Here is a 19,628-nt window from a genome sequence, read left to right as displayed (position 1 = left end):
AGGTCCCATGTCAGAGGGGAAAGCCAAACCATGCAGAAAGTTCTCACCAGTCACCCACTAAGTCAGCTACTAGCACGCTGAGTTCTCAACGGGTTCAGATGGTGACTAAGCCTAAATGGAGGTGCCAAGCGTGTGGACAGGGACAACATGGCCTTGCAAAATGCGACCAGTACCACCGAATGAAACCAGAGGATCGATGGAGCGTCGTGAAGAGGGCTGGACTCTGCTTCCAGTGCCTTGGACCTCATCGAGTTCGTGACTGTCAGAGCAGACGATGTCCACTGTGTCAGGAGCATCATCACTCATCTCTACATCGCGGGGAACGGGAGACATCAGCAGCACCTTCGGCATCGGGGATAGCTCCCTATGCATTCCCGTCTCCACCTCCTCAAATCCCAAAGAGTGTAACGGGGATAGCTCCCCATGCATTCCCGTCTTCATCTCCTCAGCCATCAATGGTTGCAACCAGCCCAACAGTCGACTCAGCTCAAAGGACTGACCTGAACTCAACACCACGAAGCTGTCGCTACAATGCCATCAGCCGGCACAACAATCAGTTCTTCCAAACCGCCCTGGTAAAAGCTTCAGGCCCGAAAGGACACCGGCTGGTACGAGTGCTATTGGATGGCGGGTCAGACACCTCTTATGTAAGGACATCTCTGGCAGAGGATCTCGGTCTTCCGATCCTGAGAACTGACACATTCGCATGTGTGGGTTTTCAGGAAAAGCTGGAAGAGCCTCGGCCATACCACCGAGTCCAGATCAACCTGCAAAGCCGATTCGGAGACGACCCAGTACAACTTGAGCTATACAGTACAGATCGGCTCTGCTCAGCGCTGTCATCCAGCAGCGACTATCCCAACTCTCTTCAGCTACCCGAAAAGATGGCTGATGACTTCAGAAGTGGACCAGTCGACATACTCATCGGCATTGACCAACTGTACGACGTTGTCCTCTGGGATCAGATCGAACTTGACGAAAGACTTCGAGCCATCGACACTGTCTTTGGTTACGTGCTGCACGGCCACCACCGAGACCACCGCTCAGACCAGTCAGACCGTCACACCTTCCATGGTCTCTGCATGGAGAAGATGTGGGATCTTGAAACCATCGGAATCATACCAGAGAAAGACGCCGTCGCAGAACCTGATCTACCCAAGCCGACGTGGAACGAATCAGAAGGACGGTACCAGATGGGGCTGACGTGGAGGTCAGATGCCAGACCAATCTCCAACTTTGACGCTACAAAGGCGCGCACATCCCGTATGAAGGACAGACTAGGTGAAGAGGCTGTTGTCCAGTACGAGACCCAACTCACTGACTTGTTGGCAAGTTCTATCACTGAACCCATACCACCATTCGATTACAGTTCCAATGAGGTGCCACCCAGGAACAACTGTCACGGTGGGGAGCCCACAGTGAGTCCACCTGAGTCAAAAGAAGAGTCCAACACTCACAGTCAATCTTTTGGCACTGTGTGTGAGAAGAGTCGTGACCGGGCGGCTACAATAGCATCAGCAGGCCCAAACCAGCCTGGGACTGGCGACGGGATAGTCACCGCGCCGACCCAAGCGTTGAAGACTGAAAACGACCCTTCGCACGCATTTTATCTTCCACATCGTGGACTCCACCGCAATGGGAAGCTTCGGATAGTCTTTGATGGCTCGGAAGAGGACGGCACGGGTATCGGTCTTAATGACTACTTGGATACCGGTCAAAACCTCCTCTTAAAGCTACCTGCAGCGGCCTAATGGTCACCCGCCTGACGCTGTTGTAATCCATGCACTGAGCAAATGGCAGCGAGAGATGGAGTGACTCGAGACGGAGATAGCTCTCCGCTTATGTAAATCACAGCTATTTGAAATATGCCGCTCTCAGAACTTATATTGCCCACTTATATGACTCACATCGTTGCCTTTACAGCTCGGCATCGCTGCCGACTATCGTTACCGATTTTCCCTTACAAATGCCCATGGATTAATTTGTCTGATGCCCACTGCTTGACCCACCTTGTGTCGCACATCTGACAGAGTGTTTTGTTTGCTTGACCCACCTGTGTCACACAGCTGACAGAGTGTTTTGTTTGCCATCAGACTCTGACCACTTCGCCATGTCAGCTCTGGAGCTGGTTGATGGGGAGGCCACCGCTGCCTACCATCTGGAGCGGACACTCCTCAAGGCCCAGCTGGACCCGGTCGCCCGTGTCTTGCCACTGGGGCGGGCCTTAACCCGCAAGATGGGACGCAAACGCCATGGCCTTATGGGCTGCGACCGGTGGTACCAGCAAGACGGCATCCATTTAAATCGGGACGGCTATGAAAAGGTGGCGGACGCTGGATCATTCCCGGTGTGGCTGACGCTTAAACCAGAGGCGTAAGCGACACCGACGTCAGTGCGATCGTGATGGCGATGGACCCACGTACGGACCAACCGAGTGGTAGTGGGATGTGATACGATGGGGAGTGCCTGACTTCTCTTTTGAGTACCTATGAGAAGATGTTTAATTTTGTTTGTGTGGAAGTTGTTGAAATGCAGCGTGCATTTCAAGATGGGGAGAATGTTACTTGTTGTCAGCGACTCAGCCCCTGTTGTTTATTGTTAGATGTAAGCGCGCCCGCTATTCTGGCCGCCGCTCGTGACGTCACTCACTGACCGGGCGGTCAGGCGGCCCGAGCGGTGTGTGCCGGCCGGCCGATAGCCCGGGGCGCGGCCCAGCCGACCTCGGAGGCGGCCGCGCCGGACGGAGACCAGTCGCGCTCGGAACGCCACCCCGTAGGTACGGCCTAGATTGCCGACCCTTGCACACGGGCTCTGACGGGACGACGCGTCTCTGGTGACGGGTGGGTTCGGACTCGCTGCCGACTCAGTGCACCCCGACACCACACCAGACGGAGTCATCCGCGGGTGACTCCATTGCACTCTGGTGTCCGTCCGAATTAACTTGTCCCCCACAAACTTATAACTTTGGGCATATTGAACATATCTGGGCATATCGATCTTGATTATTGGGCATTATAGTTCCTCGTTGTGCATTGTTAATTTTTGGCACCGTATATCTTGTTCTTCTCTACCGTGGTGCTCACGGTGAATACAATTAACTCGTGTCATATTGCATCTGGGAGAGGGCCTCGACCGGCCTAGCGGCCGTCATACCATATCTATTATCTAACGTAATTCGGCCAACGTTTTTTCAGACACAGTAGGTACACATACAGTCCACTTACCAGCCAGAATATCTCAACACAGAGGTAGTAAGAGGAAGACAACCGCAGAGGAGTAGACTCCTCTCCCCAGACAGAAACGAATCAGTTAATCACAATGGTTCAATCCCAGCCGGCAGCCGCCTAGAAGTCAGAACCAGGGGTGGAGAAATATGCCGAGTTGAGGTTGCACGGGCGCAGCAAATCCGCCGCCGCCCTAGCAGTGACCTTGACCTCCGCCGTCTGGTGCGGTTCCAAAGCCAAGCCGGCGCAGCCGGCATTGAATTAGGAAGACTCGTTCTGCCCCAACTCGGCACAATTATCCACCCCTGGTCAGAACGGAAGGCGACCCGTTATCAAACTGCATCTGAGTACATACAATCAAGGCCATGCGATAGCAGTGACAACTTACCGGAGAATATGAATTGCAGGAAGCTGTTCTCTGTTACGTAGACTAGGCTCATTTTTCCTGGAAATGCAGCCAAGGTACAATTAGCAAACTTCTGTTGAGACCTTACAGGTCACAAGGCGCGGTTGAAAGGCGGGACCTTTGTCGGTGTGCATGACCGTGAAATAAAAGGACGGTGCAGATAAAAAACATTTATCATGGCTTGCTCAAGACTCATGCTAAGTTTTCTGCAAAACTGCTTTCTCATTCCATGCCAAAATCGTCTTAAAGACCAGCCTCACTTCATAAAAATAGAGTTTTTAATGTCCTCACGGCTAGCATGTGACATAAGCACCGTAACTGAACATTGACAATGATCATGAAACTGTTTTTTAAAGAATTTTACACTTGAAATTGCTAAATCTATAAACTTCATCACCTATCCTCGGCAGTCCCTTCAGGAAGAACACTTGTCTGTCGCTGTCGCTCTTCGCCGTTCGGAAGAGATCTGCTTCGTTTGGAGATCGTTTTGAGCAGTCACATGTACTGAAAAATAAAGTACTGAGTTATCTACCTACCTAGTTAGCTCATGTTCTTATCGTTTTGGAGTAGGTTTCGTAGCATATGGTCTGGAAAAAACAGACACAAAGTTCTGCTTGATGACATATGTTGAGGCATAAACCCAACAGCACGGCAAGTCCGCGACGGATGCATTATCGGTTGCAGCGCTCGGGTCCAAGACCGGATGGCAGTAGCTGATTGAAGGCATCGGTCGGTGCCACCTTCACACCACATACAAATGCCAACGCTCGCATGGACTCGCTACTCACGGGTCTTGGCTGTTGCCGACGGCGGCGTACGTGTAGCCTCTGAGGGCACACATCTGGAGACAGAAGAGGGGCGGCACGGCCGGCAGACGGCGCCACGCCTGGCTCTGGAGCAGACTGGCGGCCATGAAGCGGCCCGTCTGCACCCGGCCTGACAGACAACGCACAAAAGACATCAGCGGTGTGTATTTTCAAACACAAAAGGCGATAGACCTTATAACAGATAAGGTATACACCATTCGTACATAATCTATTGGGACCAACACGATCCTCGGGCTTCATTATACCAGAAATACCTTCCAATATGGCTTTTGAATAACGTCTTTGGCAATATTACATCAACCCCATGAAATCAAGAAGCTTTTTCTACGTACCTTTCAAAGACTGTGCGACGATGAAGCCATTTGGCCCTTCGTAAATGTTCACATTTCCTGGAAATTAAACAAAGAATATGTTAACCAAATATATGCAACTCGACACGAAACGAACGTGGACAACAAACCGAACGGCTCGGCATACATTTGTAAAAAAAAAAAAAAAAAAAAAAAAACAATGCACTTAATTTACTATATGCCAGACACATGCCTCCCTCCTCGCGGATTGGCAAGTATGGAACTACATATATCAGTCTGCTGCCAGTCGTACTATCAATTCATGACACACCTGAAGGTTTGAGCCTGTTGACCCGGCCGATGTAGAAGAGAGAGGTCCTTCCAGCGGCGAAATATTTCAGGCTACGGTACCGGGGCCGGACCACTTTAACGTCGCTCTTGTCGTTGGAGCACAGGCAGCCATAACTGTGGACAACGTGCGATTGTATTATAAAAGTAAATACGACCAACCAGCCTATCTCATTTAACGTTCAAAATGATCTCCTCAACAGGCATGCCACGTCATGTGGTGTTAGTGAACGACGCAGCATAGACATGTCTCTGCTGTATATGCCTAATAACAGTTAACACTTCCATATAACTATCACCGCATCTCTTATTAGCATGGGCTGCTGTTCATGCATGTAAAAATACGCATTAAACACATTAAACGCATGGTAGACAATAGTAATCTCATCTTACACTGTGTAGAAGGCGTAGTTGAAGTTGCTCGTGGCGCAGCCCTTGAAGCAGGACGCCGGGTTGCTGGCAATGCCTATGTTCTGTCCGTACGTCCTCGGCACAGACACGACGGTCACTTGACGGTACCATTTAGCTGAAAACATACACATTTACTTTGTTACAAACGTTTTACATTATTGCTGTGAAACAATTCTTTCCGCCGATTAACATATCACAGTGCGAAAATTGTATCTTTAGTTTAAAGTAATCAGCGTCATTCACAGCTCATGCTATATTTAGGTATAAGTATTGAAGCTTATTGGTATTTAATATTCATAAACTTCTTTCAATAAATACAGCCGGTTTGCTACAGCCTAAAAAATGACGTTTACTTGAGCGGAAAAGCCAAATTATTGATGTCATCTACGGGAGATGTCAGAAATAACTTACGATTCTGCATGATCATTTTGTAGGCCTTGATCGCGGCCTGTCTGTGTAACTCAGCCAGCCTCGCGACTGTGGAATATGACGTGGGCCGTGAGACAGCAAACAACGGGAGCACAGTTCCTCCAGTTTTTAAATTCGTGGAAAAGCTCATAACATATGTTAGTGATTTATTGTGCAACATTGAGCCATTAAATACACTATCCATTAGGTACGGCCAGTTGACCTACCTTGAAGTTGTTTCTCTCCTATACGCCGTAGACTGATCACTTGAATGTCCCCTGTTTTTACGCTATCTCTCCTGGCGTATTTGTCTATATTTTGCAGCTGCAAAGCACACTTGCACCAGCCTCTGAAAAAGACGTTAGCTAGCATTAAATTGTCAATTGATTTATGGATGACGAATTGTAGAATTCATATCGTGGTATTGTTATTGGGGCATTGCTATTGTCAAACAGAATGAATAGGGCTAAAATGGCGAGAGTCTTTAAGGATTCACTGGTCGGAGGTCAAGGTCGCCCGCAGCCAGCGGGTGGACTGTCCCGTGACCGCCGCGAGTTTTGGCCACGAGTCAAGATTTTCAGCGGCGGGCCGACGAGGAGACATGTGGAATGTATTTATATTCGGTAATTTTTTCATTCGATGTTTTTCGTAACTAGGAATATGAGCTGAAAACGTCCAACAGTAAGCATTGATATGTGGATTGGAAAATACAACACGATAATTTCGAACAGTGGAACAATTTTCCATAGGTGGCTTATTTGGTACGAACGCATGCACTGGTCCTCCTTGTAACAATTTAAGCTTACCTCTTTGTCTGCGTCTGCATCGCTGCATAGGAGAACCCAGCCTCCAAGCACTTCTGCGGACATTCGGCGTTCCTTCTGGCGTCCACCGTCTGCCACTGGCCAGACAGCTGACTGAGGTCAGACGTGAAAAAGCCGGCGTCCCGCGAGATCCGCAGACGACCGCGGATGTTGAACCCTGAGGAAATACGATCAGAGTGATTGAAAATTGTTATTGAAAGCTGTCGTTAGGCGCAGTTTTTACAGTGAATAGTAATCACGCATATCTTATGTTTTTTATTATTAATAGAAACCAAAGAAGGACAACAATGAACTAAAACAAAGCGGCGAAAATTTATTAGGCATTCAACTTTTGACCCGTTGTTCTTTTAAACCTAAAATCACAACACACGAGACGTAATAAGTAGCCAGGAAATGGTGGCCAGACGAGCACTTCCACAAAACGTACAAAGACGTACCTTTTGGAACGAATGCCGCCCCAGCATCGATGAAAACGGGAGGAGTCTTGATTGGGATACCAGAAGCAAGCACTGCCGAAAAACAACATGCAGCGGTTAAGTAATTTCTTTTAGGCGTGGATAGTATATAAAATATGATAAGACCCAAGGCCATAAGACCGCTGTTCGAAGTAAAGAGTATCTCATCTCTCGCTTTGAATCATTGTACTTGTGTTATGATAAAAAACATCTAAATATTTATATTATATTGATTTAGATGATATTTTACATTAACGTGTTATGATATTAAGTAAAGGTCCATCATCCCTGTATATACAGCTACATAGTAAATACTGCTGACAGTGTGGTCACGGCATATTGGTTGAGCTACGTACCGCTGACAGATCTCGTCTGCCCCTCCAATTCCAGCGAGCCCTGTAAGCCAGCTCCGAGTCTGATGGAGATGGTGATCCATCGGGGACTGAAAGACCACTGATCCCCGCTGGAAGTTCGGCCGAGCACCAGCAGCTCTGCAACAGGACGCCGACGGAGGTACAGCGATCACTTAATGATCACCACCTTTTCCTGCATCTGCGCCGAGTGTTTTGCAAAGAGTGCCTCACGACGATAAACACTCGTCAGCCATTAAACCCTTCACAGTTACTTAACCCGGCAGTTGCTGGGGTATTTCGCCACCCACCGTTTGCTGGGGGGGGGGCGTTAAACGCCCCCAGCCGATAACTCGAGAACCAATAGGCGCAGCGAAACGCACGAGGCGGCAAACGAAAGAGCGCGACGAGACGCTTCAGATGAGTATTTTAAAGTCGAATTTTGAGGTCACAGGTCAGGTCAAGGTCAGGTCAAACGCCTGAAATCGGGCTTTCAGTGGCATGGACTTCAGGACTTCGCAATGGGCGCCTCTCGCCATAAACGCTGTGAAAACGGTGCACAATCCATCTAATAAGGCCTACAAGAGTGTCAGCTCCATGTAGGGGTCAGTCAAGCATAGGTCAGGGTCAAGGTCAGGTCAACCGGGTAGGCACATATCCCCGAAAATCAAAACTGATATTCGCAGCCTGTGACACATGTTTTATGGGTAATTTGGGGCGTAGAACACGATGGTGACATTCATTTTATCATATGTGTACGTGTTTGGCTCAAAAAGTTAAATTTAAGAAATTCATGTATCATGGTCGTGAAGGAGTCACGAAAAATTGCCAAGATTCAGTTCAAGATTATGGAAAATGCGGAACGATAATCAATAATCGAAGATAGCCATTTGATTGACCATGGTATTGGCAGTCTAATGGCGTTTACGGCATGTCTATATCTCTATTCTGTGATTTTATATGATTTTTTGAACATATGCCGTTTTTGGTCGAAAACTCAGAAATCATGACGTCACTAAAACCTCGATATCTCAAAAATTTTCTGACCGATTTTTTTTAAACTTTGTCACAATAAACTTCAATCAATTCCCTACAGGTACCCGAAATTTGGCGCGCCTGCGGCGCGCCGTTTTTATGCTATGGCCCGGCGAAAAAAGTGGGGGCGTTTAACGCCCCCCCCCCAGCAACTCGCGGGTTAACTGAAGTTTGCTCAGCTCACGCTCGTAGATGCCTACTCATCTTCTAGGGTTACTCGTAGCCGCTCACTCAGGAGAGGAGAGCAGGACGACCAAAAGCGGATGCACTAGAACCTCTCAACTACATACACGTCTGCATTATGCAATGCATAAAAAATGAAAATACCCACCTACGCTTACAGAGTGCCCACGTCCTTCACCCCTACACCAGTTGATTGACCGGCATGAACTCCCGTTTTGTGTACGTATTTTTCAGTCTCCGTGGTAATGTGAATGCAATATGTCAAATGAACGTCCTTCACCTTTGGGGAAGGCAGAACCCTGGAGCGATCCGAGCTGTATGATCTGGATGGTGCTGTCTGGTGAGGCGCCGTCAGGAGAGCTGCTGGTGTCGGAACGCACGGCGTCCACCTCGGCCGGGCCCAGACACGAGCACCCGCTGTCGGCAAACATAACAGTAAGGAGGAGGTCCCAGGCTCACTAATTACACTGCGGAACACTACACTGCACGACACTACCGTCACATACAGAAATACACGCTTTTGGAAAACGTAGCAGTCACTTGACACTAAAAATGGAGACTGAAGACGAGAGAGAAACAAGCTGACACCTTATCGAGAAAAGCCACTTCCAGATTAGAGCATCTTTTAGGTTATTTGCAAACAGCTTAAGCATATGGACAGTTTCAAGCATGCGAAATAAACATGGGGCATGGATATCCACAAACTTATACACAATCTTCGGATCTCAGTGCTTATAAGTCGGACACACTCAGTAAACTCCCAGCCTCATGCGCACAGTGATGCAAATGGGGTTCACGAGTGGCCATAAATACGAAAAAGGCCCAAAATTTAAGTTCACTTAATCGAATGAATCGTAATATGGTCAGTCAGGCAAATGTTTGGGGTGCCTGAAAAAGTATGATTTTAATGTTTTTGTCAAAACCGGCCTCGTAGGATTGTCAGAAGTCGAGACATTTTCGATGTCGTAAAATGACTGTCAGGTACTTGAAATTCAAGTGCCGCTAGCGTGCGTTCATGTCATAAAAACTGCAAAAATTATACATGAAAATGATCCCCGAAACCTGCTGCTTCTAATGCCACGTCATACAAAGCCGTATCTATTTTGGTATGGCGGTGAGCTAACTATTTGTAATCATGTTGCAACCGCAGTTTTTTACCAAAAATATTTGCTTTCAATTAACCTACAGCACTTCACACAGTGTGTGCCCACTAGTGCACCATATCATAGCATTCCCTATTCATTTCTGAGTCGCATCGTGAAAGAATTAAGGCGCTAGCACAGGGCTGACCGGCGCTACAGAAGTTTTCGTCCGGCACGGTCGGGTGCTGCGGCGCAGCGGGCGGCCCGGGCGGCCGCGCCGCCGTGCCGCCCGGACGCCGCGCGGCGGCACCCACCCGCCCACTGCGCGCCCACTGCGGCACCCGACCGCCCGGACAAAAACCTCTGTAGCGCCAGTCAGCCCTGTGTTAGCGCCTTAATTCTTTCACGATGTGACTCAGAAATGATTAGGGAAGGCTATGGTATGGTGGACTAACGGGCACACACTGTGTTAAGTGCTGTAGGTGAAACGAAAGCATTTTTTTCTTAGTAAAAAACTGCGATTGCAACATGATGATAAATAGTCAGATTACCACCAAAGCGAATGAGATACGGCTTTTTGTGACCCAGCATTAGAAGCAGAAGGCTTTGGGGATCATTCCCATGCATAATTTTTTCAATTTGTACGAAATGAACGCAAACCAGCGGCGTTTGAACTTGCGAGTGTCTGACCGTCATTTTACGACCTAGAAAATGTCACGACTTCTGACGATTATACACGAGGCCGGTTTTGACAAAAACATGAAAACCATGTGATTTCAGATGCCCCAAACATTTGTCTACTCGGCCATGTCGCAATTAACCCGATTTGGTAAACTTGACTTTTGGGTATTTATGGCCACTCGTGAACCCCATTTGCATCACTGTGATGCGCCGGCTGATGTCCGGACGGACGACTGGCGGGTAGGCTGTGCCGCAGTGCATCACTGTGCGGCGGGTCAGCCTACCAGCGCTGTAGCCCATTTGATACTTGTTGACATCGTGAATAAAATTTATATCCAACGTTATCGCAAGTTTATTTGTGGTTGAAGACTTCTTCTTTATACGGTCATGCATATGTAAGAGCTATCCGAAACCCAAGATCTCTGGGAAATTCAAAAGTCGCACTATAGAATGTCATGTGCCACTAACTCACTGTTCGCAAATCACATTGGCAGCACGAGGCATGAAAACGCGCTACAGCACTAAGGGCACTGGTGGGCTGGCCCGCCGCACAGTAGTGTACTGCGGCACAGCCTACCCGCCAGTTCGCTGCGGAGGACACCATCCTTGAAGTGCCAACGCATTCTGATTCGGTTTCCGACTTTTTCAACCTTTCTGAACGGAAAATGGTTGACTTTACGAGTACATGCGCTAAAACTACGTGAATTGCCAGCATGTTTATGAAAGTAGACGCTCTTTCAAAAATATTATCAACGGTTAATGATGATAATGTATCCCGTGTTTTAATCAAGTTAATGCTGTATTGACGCTAATCCTCGCGTTGCGATATTGCATATGTATGTTGCATCCAATTAGTACAAATGGGATGCACCGATCGTTGCACGTATGAGCTTACATAACGAGTTATTTGAGGAGCAATCGTTACTTACGCGGGCTGGAAGCGGACGGCAGCGTACGGGAAGCCCTGTGCTCTGCACATGAGTGGACAGTATGCGAGGAGCCGGTACTTTTGAGGGAAACTGTCTCCGCCTGATGGCAATCGGAACGTCCAGCCGGCAGGAGGAGCCGACCTCAGGTAGAGCACGATCGGACGAGCCGCCGACGTCCCTGCAAGGAGACAGATATGGTCAGCCGCAGAGGCACAATATTACATTTGGGAGCAAACAGCTGGCAAGGCAATTAAAACAGAGTTTTAAAACATCTTTCGCTCAGAAAAGCCCTTTCCAAAAGCCTTTCCAACAGCCAACTCGTCTGGTTACACACAGTGATATTCTGTCGATAGAGACCGGAAATAGGTCAACGGATGGAATAGTTTGCTCTGACATCGGTAAAAGATGAGAGAGATAACTCACCCGAGAAAGTAAACTGGAGGAAACTGCCTCTCATGACGGTTACCGATGTCATTTTTCCTGTAGGCGGAATGGCCGATGGTGAGCATTTTCAACAGACGTCGAGCTTCCTGTCATATACTGAGGGGCCCTACACGGTCATAGAGGAGTCCGGCAAATCCAGATGCTTACGGCTAAAAGGGATTTAGGAATGCAACAAAACAAAGATATTAGAGCACCTGCACTACTGCTGTCACTCACATGGATTACCGAATTACAAAGTTAATGAAGTAAAAAAAAAAAATATGAAGCAAGTGCCAGCCGCGTTCTAGTCACTTCTAAATCCTTAATCATAGCACGTCTGACACACGCAATTATGCAGCGCCTCCCAAACATTCTCAGACGTTTTGACGATCCCTGCTCCGTTTCTCTGTGCAGTATGATTTTAGGTCTGAATGGCTTTGAGCGCACATAGGCCGTGTTGAGCGATGCAGCCTAATCTGGCTCCTTACCTGCTTTTGGAAGGCCGCTGAGCATAAACACTTGCTTGTCGCTGTCACTTCTCCACACCCGGAACAGCAAATTTGTTGGTGGAGTTCTTGCGCAGTCACATGTTCTGAGAGCAAAAATAGCAGGCATTTTTAATTATTGTGCTAGCAAGAGATCTGCTAGGGCTGCCACTGGAAAATTACCGCCTCATTTTAGCTCCATTTGTCGCTAAGGCCATGGGAAATGTCCTGAAGAAGAAAAACTTGAAAAAACTTGGGAGCTTTTCTCGACGTTTCTTTCTGCTATAAGAGTGGCTATTAAAATTTGAATTTTATCTGCATTATTTTGAACTTCAAAATACATGCAACAAGACATGTTACAAACTATATAAGCTTCACTACTCACGGATCTTCGCTGTTGCCGACGGCAGCGTACGTGTACCCTCTGAGGGCACACATCTGGAGACAGAAGAGGGGCGGCACGGCCGGCAGACGGCGCCACGCCTGGCTCTGGAGTAGACTGGCGGCCATGAAGCGGCCCGTCTGCACCCGGCCTGACAGACAACGCACATCCAGTGTTATTGCACTGGACTGGGTGAAACGTTTTTTTTTTTTAACAGGACAATATCACAAATATTTGGAAGGGTAGCTTCCAGAAGCACTGGAAAGCAGATAGTTTCACTAATGTGTCCAAAAAGCGTCAAAATGTCGTAACTTTACAACGACATACCCCAGTAAAGACATGCATAGACACAACTACTTATCCAGTACTCACCGTTTGGAGACCGTAAGATAAGGTAACCCTTTCGTCCTTTGATTACTGCCGCTGTTCCTGTGGATCATTAAGTCAATACGTTTCAGTTTATATCCATTTAACTCGTGCATACCCTGCTACAGCATGCGTCAATATTTTAATAAAACAGTTTCCTGGAACATTGCTGTTAATAACGCTAGACATCGATGCGTTTGCTTTACACACTGTGTTTATTGACTACCGAGAAATACTCACAACTACCCTTACCTGAGGGCTTGAGCCTGTTGACTCTGCTAATGTAGAAGAGACAGGTCCTTCCGGCAGCGAAATATTTCAGGCTGCGGTACTGAGGTCGGATCACTTTGACGTCGCTCTTATCGTTGGAACAGAAGCAGCCATAGCTGGAAACAAATCGTATAGCAGTGAGGTATTATACAATATGGATCCGATAACGGGCTTGGCAGGTCTGCATGGCAAGACGGCAGAACAGCAGAGTTGGGACGGAAGCATTTTTTTTCTAACTACACCGCCACCCATTAATAGGTGACCAGGAGTGCCCCCTCCCTCAGCCCAGCGACTCACAGAACCTTACTTTACCACCTTTTTACCACCTTTACCACCTTACTTACCACCGCATTGAACACATTTACAGCCTTCATCCCTATCCACGTGATTCACCTTGGTAACATCAATCTTTGGAGCTTTTCCAGATGACTTACACGGAGTAGAAGGCGTAGTTGAAGCTGCTGGCAGCGCAGCGTTTGAAGCAGACTGACGGGGATCTCGTCATGCCGATCCGCAGTCCGTATGCGCTTGGCACGGAAGTCACGGTCACAAAGCGGTACCACTTCGCTGGAATAACGTGCGAGGCACAGTCAATAAAATTCAATGATTCCAAATCCAATATATGAGACTTTATGAAACAATATATGAAACAATATATGAAACTTGTTTCTCAAGCAATCTTATACATATGCATTTATAAGCGTGCCTAACGATTTCTTTCTGTACATTCCAGTTCCATATTGGTGTGATCACAGGCATCTACCAAATTCAGCATAAATTAACCCAGCATGATTTTGGTGAGAATTGTAAAATGAAATGATTCCTTAGCGAATGACGACTTACGATTCTTTATGATGATTTTGTAGCTAGCAATGGCCACCTGTCTGTGAAGTTTTGCCAGCTGGATGACTGAAAACGAATCAAATGGATTGTTAATGCTGTTCTGCCTGACCTAAAAATAGCTTTTCTAAAAATATATTTCTACACACACAAAAAAAAATAGTTGGACATGATGTCTTCACTTCACACTTGTGTGCTTAAAAACGAAATGAAATAGAAGGATACGTAAAGGAGTAACAGTCAACAGAAGGTATATACGTCACTGTATTGCAACTGATCAGCTTCTACGAACCTTGCAGTCTTCTTTGTTTGATTGCTTGAAGATTGAGCACTTGGATGTCACCCCTCATCACCTCTTTTCGAGTAGCCTGCGCAATGTTGTTCAGCTGACGAGCACATTTGCACCAGCCTCTGTGTGCATCGTAGTATCACGGTCATACTTTGAGAAACACAGCAATCAACAAAGGCAGCTGAGCAGTTCAAACAAGGGCTCTGTGTGGAAGCAGTTCGGAAAAAAAAAACGTTACAGGCTGGTTCAGTAAAATACGCAGATGTCTAGTGTTGCAATGAAAAAAAAATGCATTCTGTGAAACGAACTGAAAAGTGCGTGGTAACCATTTCGGAACTGACCTGTTTGTCTGCGTCTGCATTGCTGCATAGGAGTAGCCAGCCTCCAAGCACTTCTGTGGACATTCGGCGTTCCTTTTGGCATCCACCGTCTGCCATTGGTTAGACAGCTGACTGAGGTCAGACGTGAAAAAGCCGGCGTCCCGCGAGATCCGCAAACGACCGCGGATGTTGAACCCTGGGGAAAACGTTGAAGCCGTATGCTCAAATTACATAGGCAAACACACTTGTGCGCGAACTTTAAACAATTAGTGACGATCCTGTTACCATAAAATAAAATCGAGCTTATTTACAAAATGTTGCTTTGTCTCTATAGTCTACACAAGGGATGCTGCCAATGTCCCCTCCTGCTACGCTAAGCTCAGCCGCCGCTGTTGCCGGGCCTGCTGGTCCAATCCGGGCCGCAGACCGCCCGCGGCGGTGTGTTCACTCCCGGCCGCTGATTGGCTGCCTCGGGCGGCCCCGACCCGGCGCTGGGTCTGACGCTACGTGTCCCAGCTACTGGACGGCGGGGGTTTGGTTCAACAACGCAGCGGAGATACAGGCGATTACTTGTCTGTTGTTAAAGTAGAGAAGTAAGTAGAGACTAGCAGCAGAAGATACCTTACCTTTGGGGATGGCTGCCATTGAAGCATCGATGAAGACGACTCTCCCGGGACGGCTTCTTGGCATCAGAGCTGAAATGAGGATGCATTGTGATCCTAAAGGTGTAACGCATAATTGCATAGATACAAGGTTAATTAATATTTATCAGTCATTTACAAATACCAAAAATGCTAAATTACAAGTACAAATACGAACCTACGAACTTTTGGTATAAATACCAAAAGTTATTCAGGTATAGCATTATGTAGAGCTATTTTGTGCTCACCCGGTGATTCAAATATCGTGACTGAACAATATATGTGGTATTGTGCTCGAAGAAATTGTCATCTTATCGGAAACTATGAGCATTCACGTGATATTCCTGTTGTGACGCACAATTACACTCAAAAATTACATTCAATATATTACATTCAAAGAATACCGACATCACTTTCGCACTAACCGTTTCTAGCCATCAGACCACCGCGGGCTCTGTCTGGATGCACAGTGCGTGTGCCACATTTTCTAAGTCGGTGTCGGTCGCAGCTCTCACTCTTTTCTGGCGTCAAACGCAGCGGTGTGCGTCCGTCGGCTGAAGAGGTCGACTTTGGGTCGTTGTCCTTTACTCCGGGGAGGGCTTTGGCAGAGCGCTGACTTGGCGTCACACTGGGCTTGAGAAGGCCGTTGGCCGCGTAACCGTCAGACTTGTCTCGTGGATAGTGAGCAAAGCCTGGAAATGGCACATGTGCTCATTGTTGTACCGAGGATAAAAAGAAATACTTTTTTAGTGAAGAATACCTTTATCTTATCTGACGGAAAAACAGACAGACGAAGGTAAGAGAGAAAAAACAAACGATAAGCAGCACAAGCGTTTATAATTCACCGACAAGAGAAATCATACCCGAGAAGCTTTGCAAATAATGACAAAGAAAAAATATCCAGCCATTTACTGTCACTACACCTTGGAATTTCAGCTATCATCTCTCTCGTCCTTTTGATTTTGATTCTTTTTTAGACAGAAGTCGCCACGGAATACCCGACCCAAGCAGACGGAGTCGGAGAATACATAGCAGAGCACCGAGCGCGGGCCCAGCGTTGTCTGTCTCTTTATCTGGAGACGACACCACCCACACAATGGGTACACCCGGTAGCTGCTCGCTAGTATCGCTCACCGGGATCCACACCGCCGGCGAACCGGGTGTCGACACTGGTGACCAGGACGATAATCAGAGAGCAGAGGAGCGCGACGTGGTGCCCCCCAGCCATGGTGGCGAAGCTGGCGCGGCGCGACGGTGCTGCGGGCGGCCGCGGGCGCCACCGCTCGGTCCCCTATATAGACTTACACACACACCCACCTGTCATCTCGGCTCCGTCAGAGGCTGTCAGTAGCTCTGTCAGCGAGTGTTTGCGCCGGCTGTTACGGCGTGTTTTGACGCTCACACTTCCCAGCTGTCAGCGAACCTATCAAACAGGTGAGACGACGGCGCCATTCAACACCACGGCCGGTGTCGATTTTACAGATTTAAGCCTCATTTGAAACCAGCGATTGAAATAAGTACAGTAACCCGCAGTTGCTACTGTACAGCGACCCTGAGTAAATTGTCCCAGCACCCTCACAGGGAACAACGATAAACTGTCAGAAGGTATTCACAGGAAACCTCAGCTGCTCTTGTACAGGGACTGGCAGTCGATATCAATGTTATCGGTTGTTACTGGACAGGACAGACTGTTAGACTTGGGGTTCGTGTACAGGGTGGAAAGTAATTACGCGAACATACTTTTTCGTCTTATAGCAATGGAAAAAGCGGCGGTGACATGAAAATTTCATCTTTTCATATATTCCTATTTATGTGCGATACACTGACAAAGGCGTTCAGGCGTAATTGACATGAGCATGTCAAGCACTGTTGGCTTCTGTTGGCCAAAGCTTAGTCCACGCCTCCTGGAGCTGTCTGGTGAGGCAATCGATATTGGTGGCTACTAGCAGCTCTTAGACGCTCTCCTGAAGAGTCGCCTGGATATTTTTGATCAAATTGAGGTCTGGGCTATTCCCAGATTGACCATTATATGCCCAGAAGAAGAACGGGTTCTCAAAGCACCAGTCTTGCGTCTTTTTGGCCGTGAGAGGAAGGACTTTATCAATCATGAAGAAGAGTTTCTTTGCGTCGGGCACAAAAGTGCGCTCAATCATTTTGCCCCTTTTGGTGCATTGATGGATTAGATAAAGAGACTCGTCTGGAAGGATGCTCCACTAGTTGTATACTTTATTTTTGGTGGCCTTGTTGGTCACTACATGCAATTCTAACACCATCCGGGCGCTCATAACACGCTGATGTGTGTTCCTTTGCCGGATGTTTGAAGGTTGGGACGGGTGGGACGTCGGACGCATCAGCAGCCCCCAACGCGTTGTTCTGCAGGTTTGACGGATGAAATAGCTTCGAAGATGTCTCACCCAACCACAAAGCCAGCTGCCTGTCCTCCTCTGTTCAGGTTTGACGGTCTTTAGAAAACTTAAATTGACAATCCTGCCGTTAATTCATGAATTTTGGCCATCTCGATTGTTTGTACGGCTTGATTTTCGAATTTTCACGGATTTATGTATGAATCGTGATATCTTAGATCGGGTACCCTGCCAAAGTAAACCATTTCGCCTGTTTTCGGGTCGACTGTTGTCGTTTGGTCGCGGAAATGGTGACCACCCATTCGGCGCCTGAATTCGCCGAGGTTTTACTGCCGCCAACGGCTTTGCTTTTTAAGTCCTCTTAGGTTTTATTATGCTTCAGCCAAACGTGTAATTGAGTAATGCTGGTGCCGAGACCGTTCCGAGTCCCTTCCGCACCAATCCAGCCAAAATAATCACAAACGCTTTCCCTGGCAACTTCAAATTGAGCTCTTTGCCCATTTTGGTCTTGAGCAGCGTATGGCGTCAGCACCACTCGAAGCCGAGAGGTGTCGTAGACCTTCCAAGTCATTTTTCAAAGTAAGGTCACTTTTGTTAGATGAGGCGACAACAAACACGACCAGTCATGTTCCATAACAGCCCGCGCTCATACAAAATCTCCACTGACGGGCGAAATTGTAAGAAAATACATGTTCGCGTAATTACTTTCCACCCTGTACAGTAGCAACTGCGGGTCCCCGTACCAACGTGGATGATAAGACAGACGCTATATGGCTTGCATAGACGGCCTCACCAAATACATTACATACGTGCACGCATCAAAGGCACAGCGAAGTGCCTGTAACTGTAAAACAAATATAAACATATTTGAAATCCCTCAAGTAATAATTTCCAGTAATTGCATTCAAATTAAATCCATTTTACTTTTGAAAGTGCACAGTGCACACGGCTTCTTGCCTTGTATTCCATCACAGCAGCATGATTACGGCCCAGCTTTTTCGGCTGTCTCCGCCAGAATCCTCGCGCGCCCTCCGCTAGTCGCAACCCTCCGAGCCCAATGGGTCAGATATACATATACTGTTTCACCGATACTTGGATATAAATGAACGATGATTTCGTTCCAACAACAGTTATCATGCCATCGTTCCACTCTTTCACGACCCCATTAGAAAGGCTGCACCTGTTGACCTTGGTTCGAACTCTCGGCCTCAGTGCTCTTGAGTTTCCTCTCGCTCCAGTCGATAGCCGTTTATCTGTTTCCAGGCGGATGGTTTGGACTCGTTCATCCAACAATCGAACAACGTTCCATGTCCCTTGGAAGCCGGTTAAGTGTCATATGTTCTTATAATAGTTAGTGTCGGCCTCCCGGTGAAATATCCCCTTGTTTGACATGTGTCTCCGACAGGCTTCCTTTGTCACTCCACCGACCGGGCGTAGGTATCTCCCTGAGCGCTGACCTTTTCTCTCTGTCATGGAACACACCGTCGCTCTGTCCGCCGAGGATCAGTCGCTGACCGTCCGACGCCTCCGACGCGCCGGGACCGCCTCCGACGCGCCGGGATCGCCGACGGTGCGCGGCGTCGGCTCCGATGACCGACTCGCCGCACGGAGCGGTCAGTGTGGCGCGGGACTCCAGGTGGGGCGGCGCTCCCCCGGCTGACAGTCGGTGGCACCCCTGACCGGCCGACGGTGACCGACGCGCCGAGGCGGATCCGGTCGACGGAGCCGGTAGCGGGCGAGCAGGAGTCTCCAGCGAACGGACCCAGGTGAGCAAACAGCCACCAGCACTCAGCAGT

The 19,628-nt window shown here is 48.1% G+C and overlaps 1 protein-coding gene across 1 annotated transcript in view; it reads right to left on the bottom strand.

Annotated features, from left to right (window-relative positions):
- Positions 1 to 16,733, bottom strand: part of LOC122376467 — a gene marked incomplete at its 3' end in the record, with an annotated part of 28,860 nt that extends 12,127 nt beyond the window's left edge. The window contains exons 1-25 of the mRNA XM_043356346.1: positions 16,604 to 16,733; positions 15,895 to 16,161; positions 15,455 to 15,523; positions 14,850 to 15,024; positions 14,512 to 14,630; positions 14,223 to 14,288; positions 13,814 to 13,946; positions 13,362 to 13,495; positions 13,116 to 13,172; positions 12,747 to 12,894; positions 12,365 to 12,468; positions 11,877 to 11,933; positions 11,454 to 11,631; positions 9,042 to 9,178; positions 7,550 to 7,684; positions 7,176 to 7,247; positions 6,721 to 6,895; positions 6,142 to 6,263; positions 5,918 to 5,983; positions 5,489 to 5,621; positions 5,079 to 5,212; positions 4,790 to 4,846; positions 4,419 to 4,566; positions 4,028 to 4,134; positions 3,613 to 3,669 (exon numbers count right to left, since the gene is read on the bottom strand). Of these exons, the coding sequence (XP_043212281.1) occupies positions 3,613 to 3,669; positions 4,028 to 4,134; positions 4,419 to 4,566; positions 4,790 to 4,846; positions 5,079 to 5,212; positions 5,489 to 5,621; positions 5,918 to 5,983; positions 6,142 to 6,263; positions 6,721 to 6,895; positions 7,176 to 7,247; positions 7,550 to 7,684; positions 9,042 to 9,178; positions 11,454 to 11,631; positions 11,877 to 11,933; positions 12,365 to 12,468; positions 12,747 to 12,894; positions 13,116 to 13,172; positions 13,362 to 13,495; positions 13,814 to 13,946; positions 14,223 to 14,288; positions 14,512 to 14,630; positions 14,850 to 15,024; positions 15,455 to 15,523; positions 15,895 to 16,161; positions 16,604 to 16,697 (2,944 nt within the window). The remainder of the gene's footprint in view (positions 1 to 3,612; positions 3,670 to 4,027; positions 4,135 to 4,418; positions 4,567 to 4,789; positions 4,847 to 5,078; positions 5,213 to 5,488; positions 5,622 to 5,917; positions 5,984 to 6,141; positions 6,264 to 6,720; positions 6,896 to 7,175; positions 7,248 to 7,549; positions 7,685 to 9,041; positions 9,179 to 11,453; positions 11,632 to 11,876; positions 11,934 to 12,364; positions 12,469 to 12,746; positions 12,895 to 13,115; positions 13,173 to 13,361; positions 13,496 to 13,813; positions 13,947 to 14,222; positions 14,289 to 14,511; positions 14,631 to 14,849; positions 15,025 to 15,454; positions 15,524 to 15,894; positions 16,162 to 16,603) is intronic.
- Between the last annotated feature and the right edge of the window lie 2,895 nt (positions 16,734 to 19,628).

Source organism: Amphibalanus amphitrite, unplaced genomic scaffold, assembly GCF_019059575.1.
Source record: "Amphibalanus amphitrite isolate SeventyFive unplaced genomic scaffold, NRLGWU_Aamphi_draft 002152F_arrow, whole genome shotgun sequence".
NCBI lineage: Eukaryota > Metazoa > Arthropoda > Thecostraca > Balanomorpha > Balanidae > Amphibalanus > Amphibalanus amphitrite.
The sequence above is the reverse complement of the archived record's forward strand: the minus strand, read 5'-3'. Positions and strand labels throughout refer to the sequence as shown.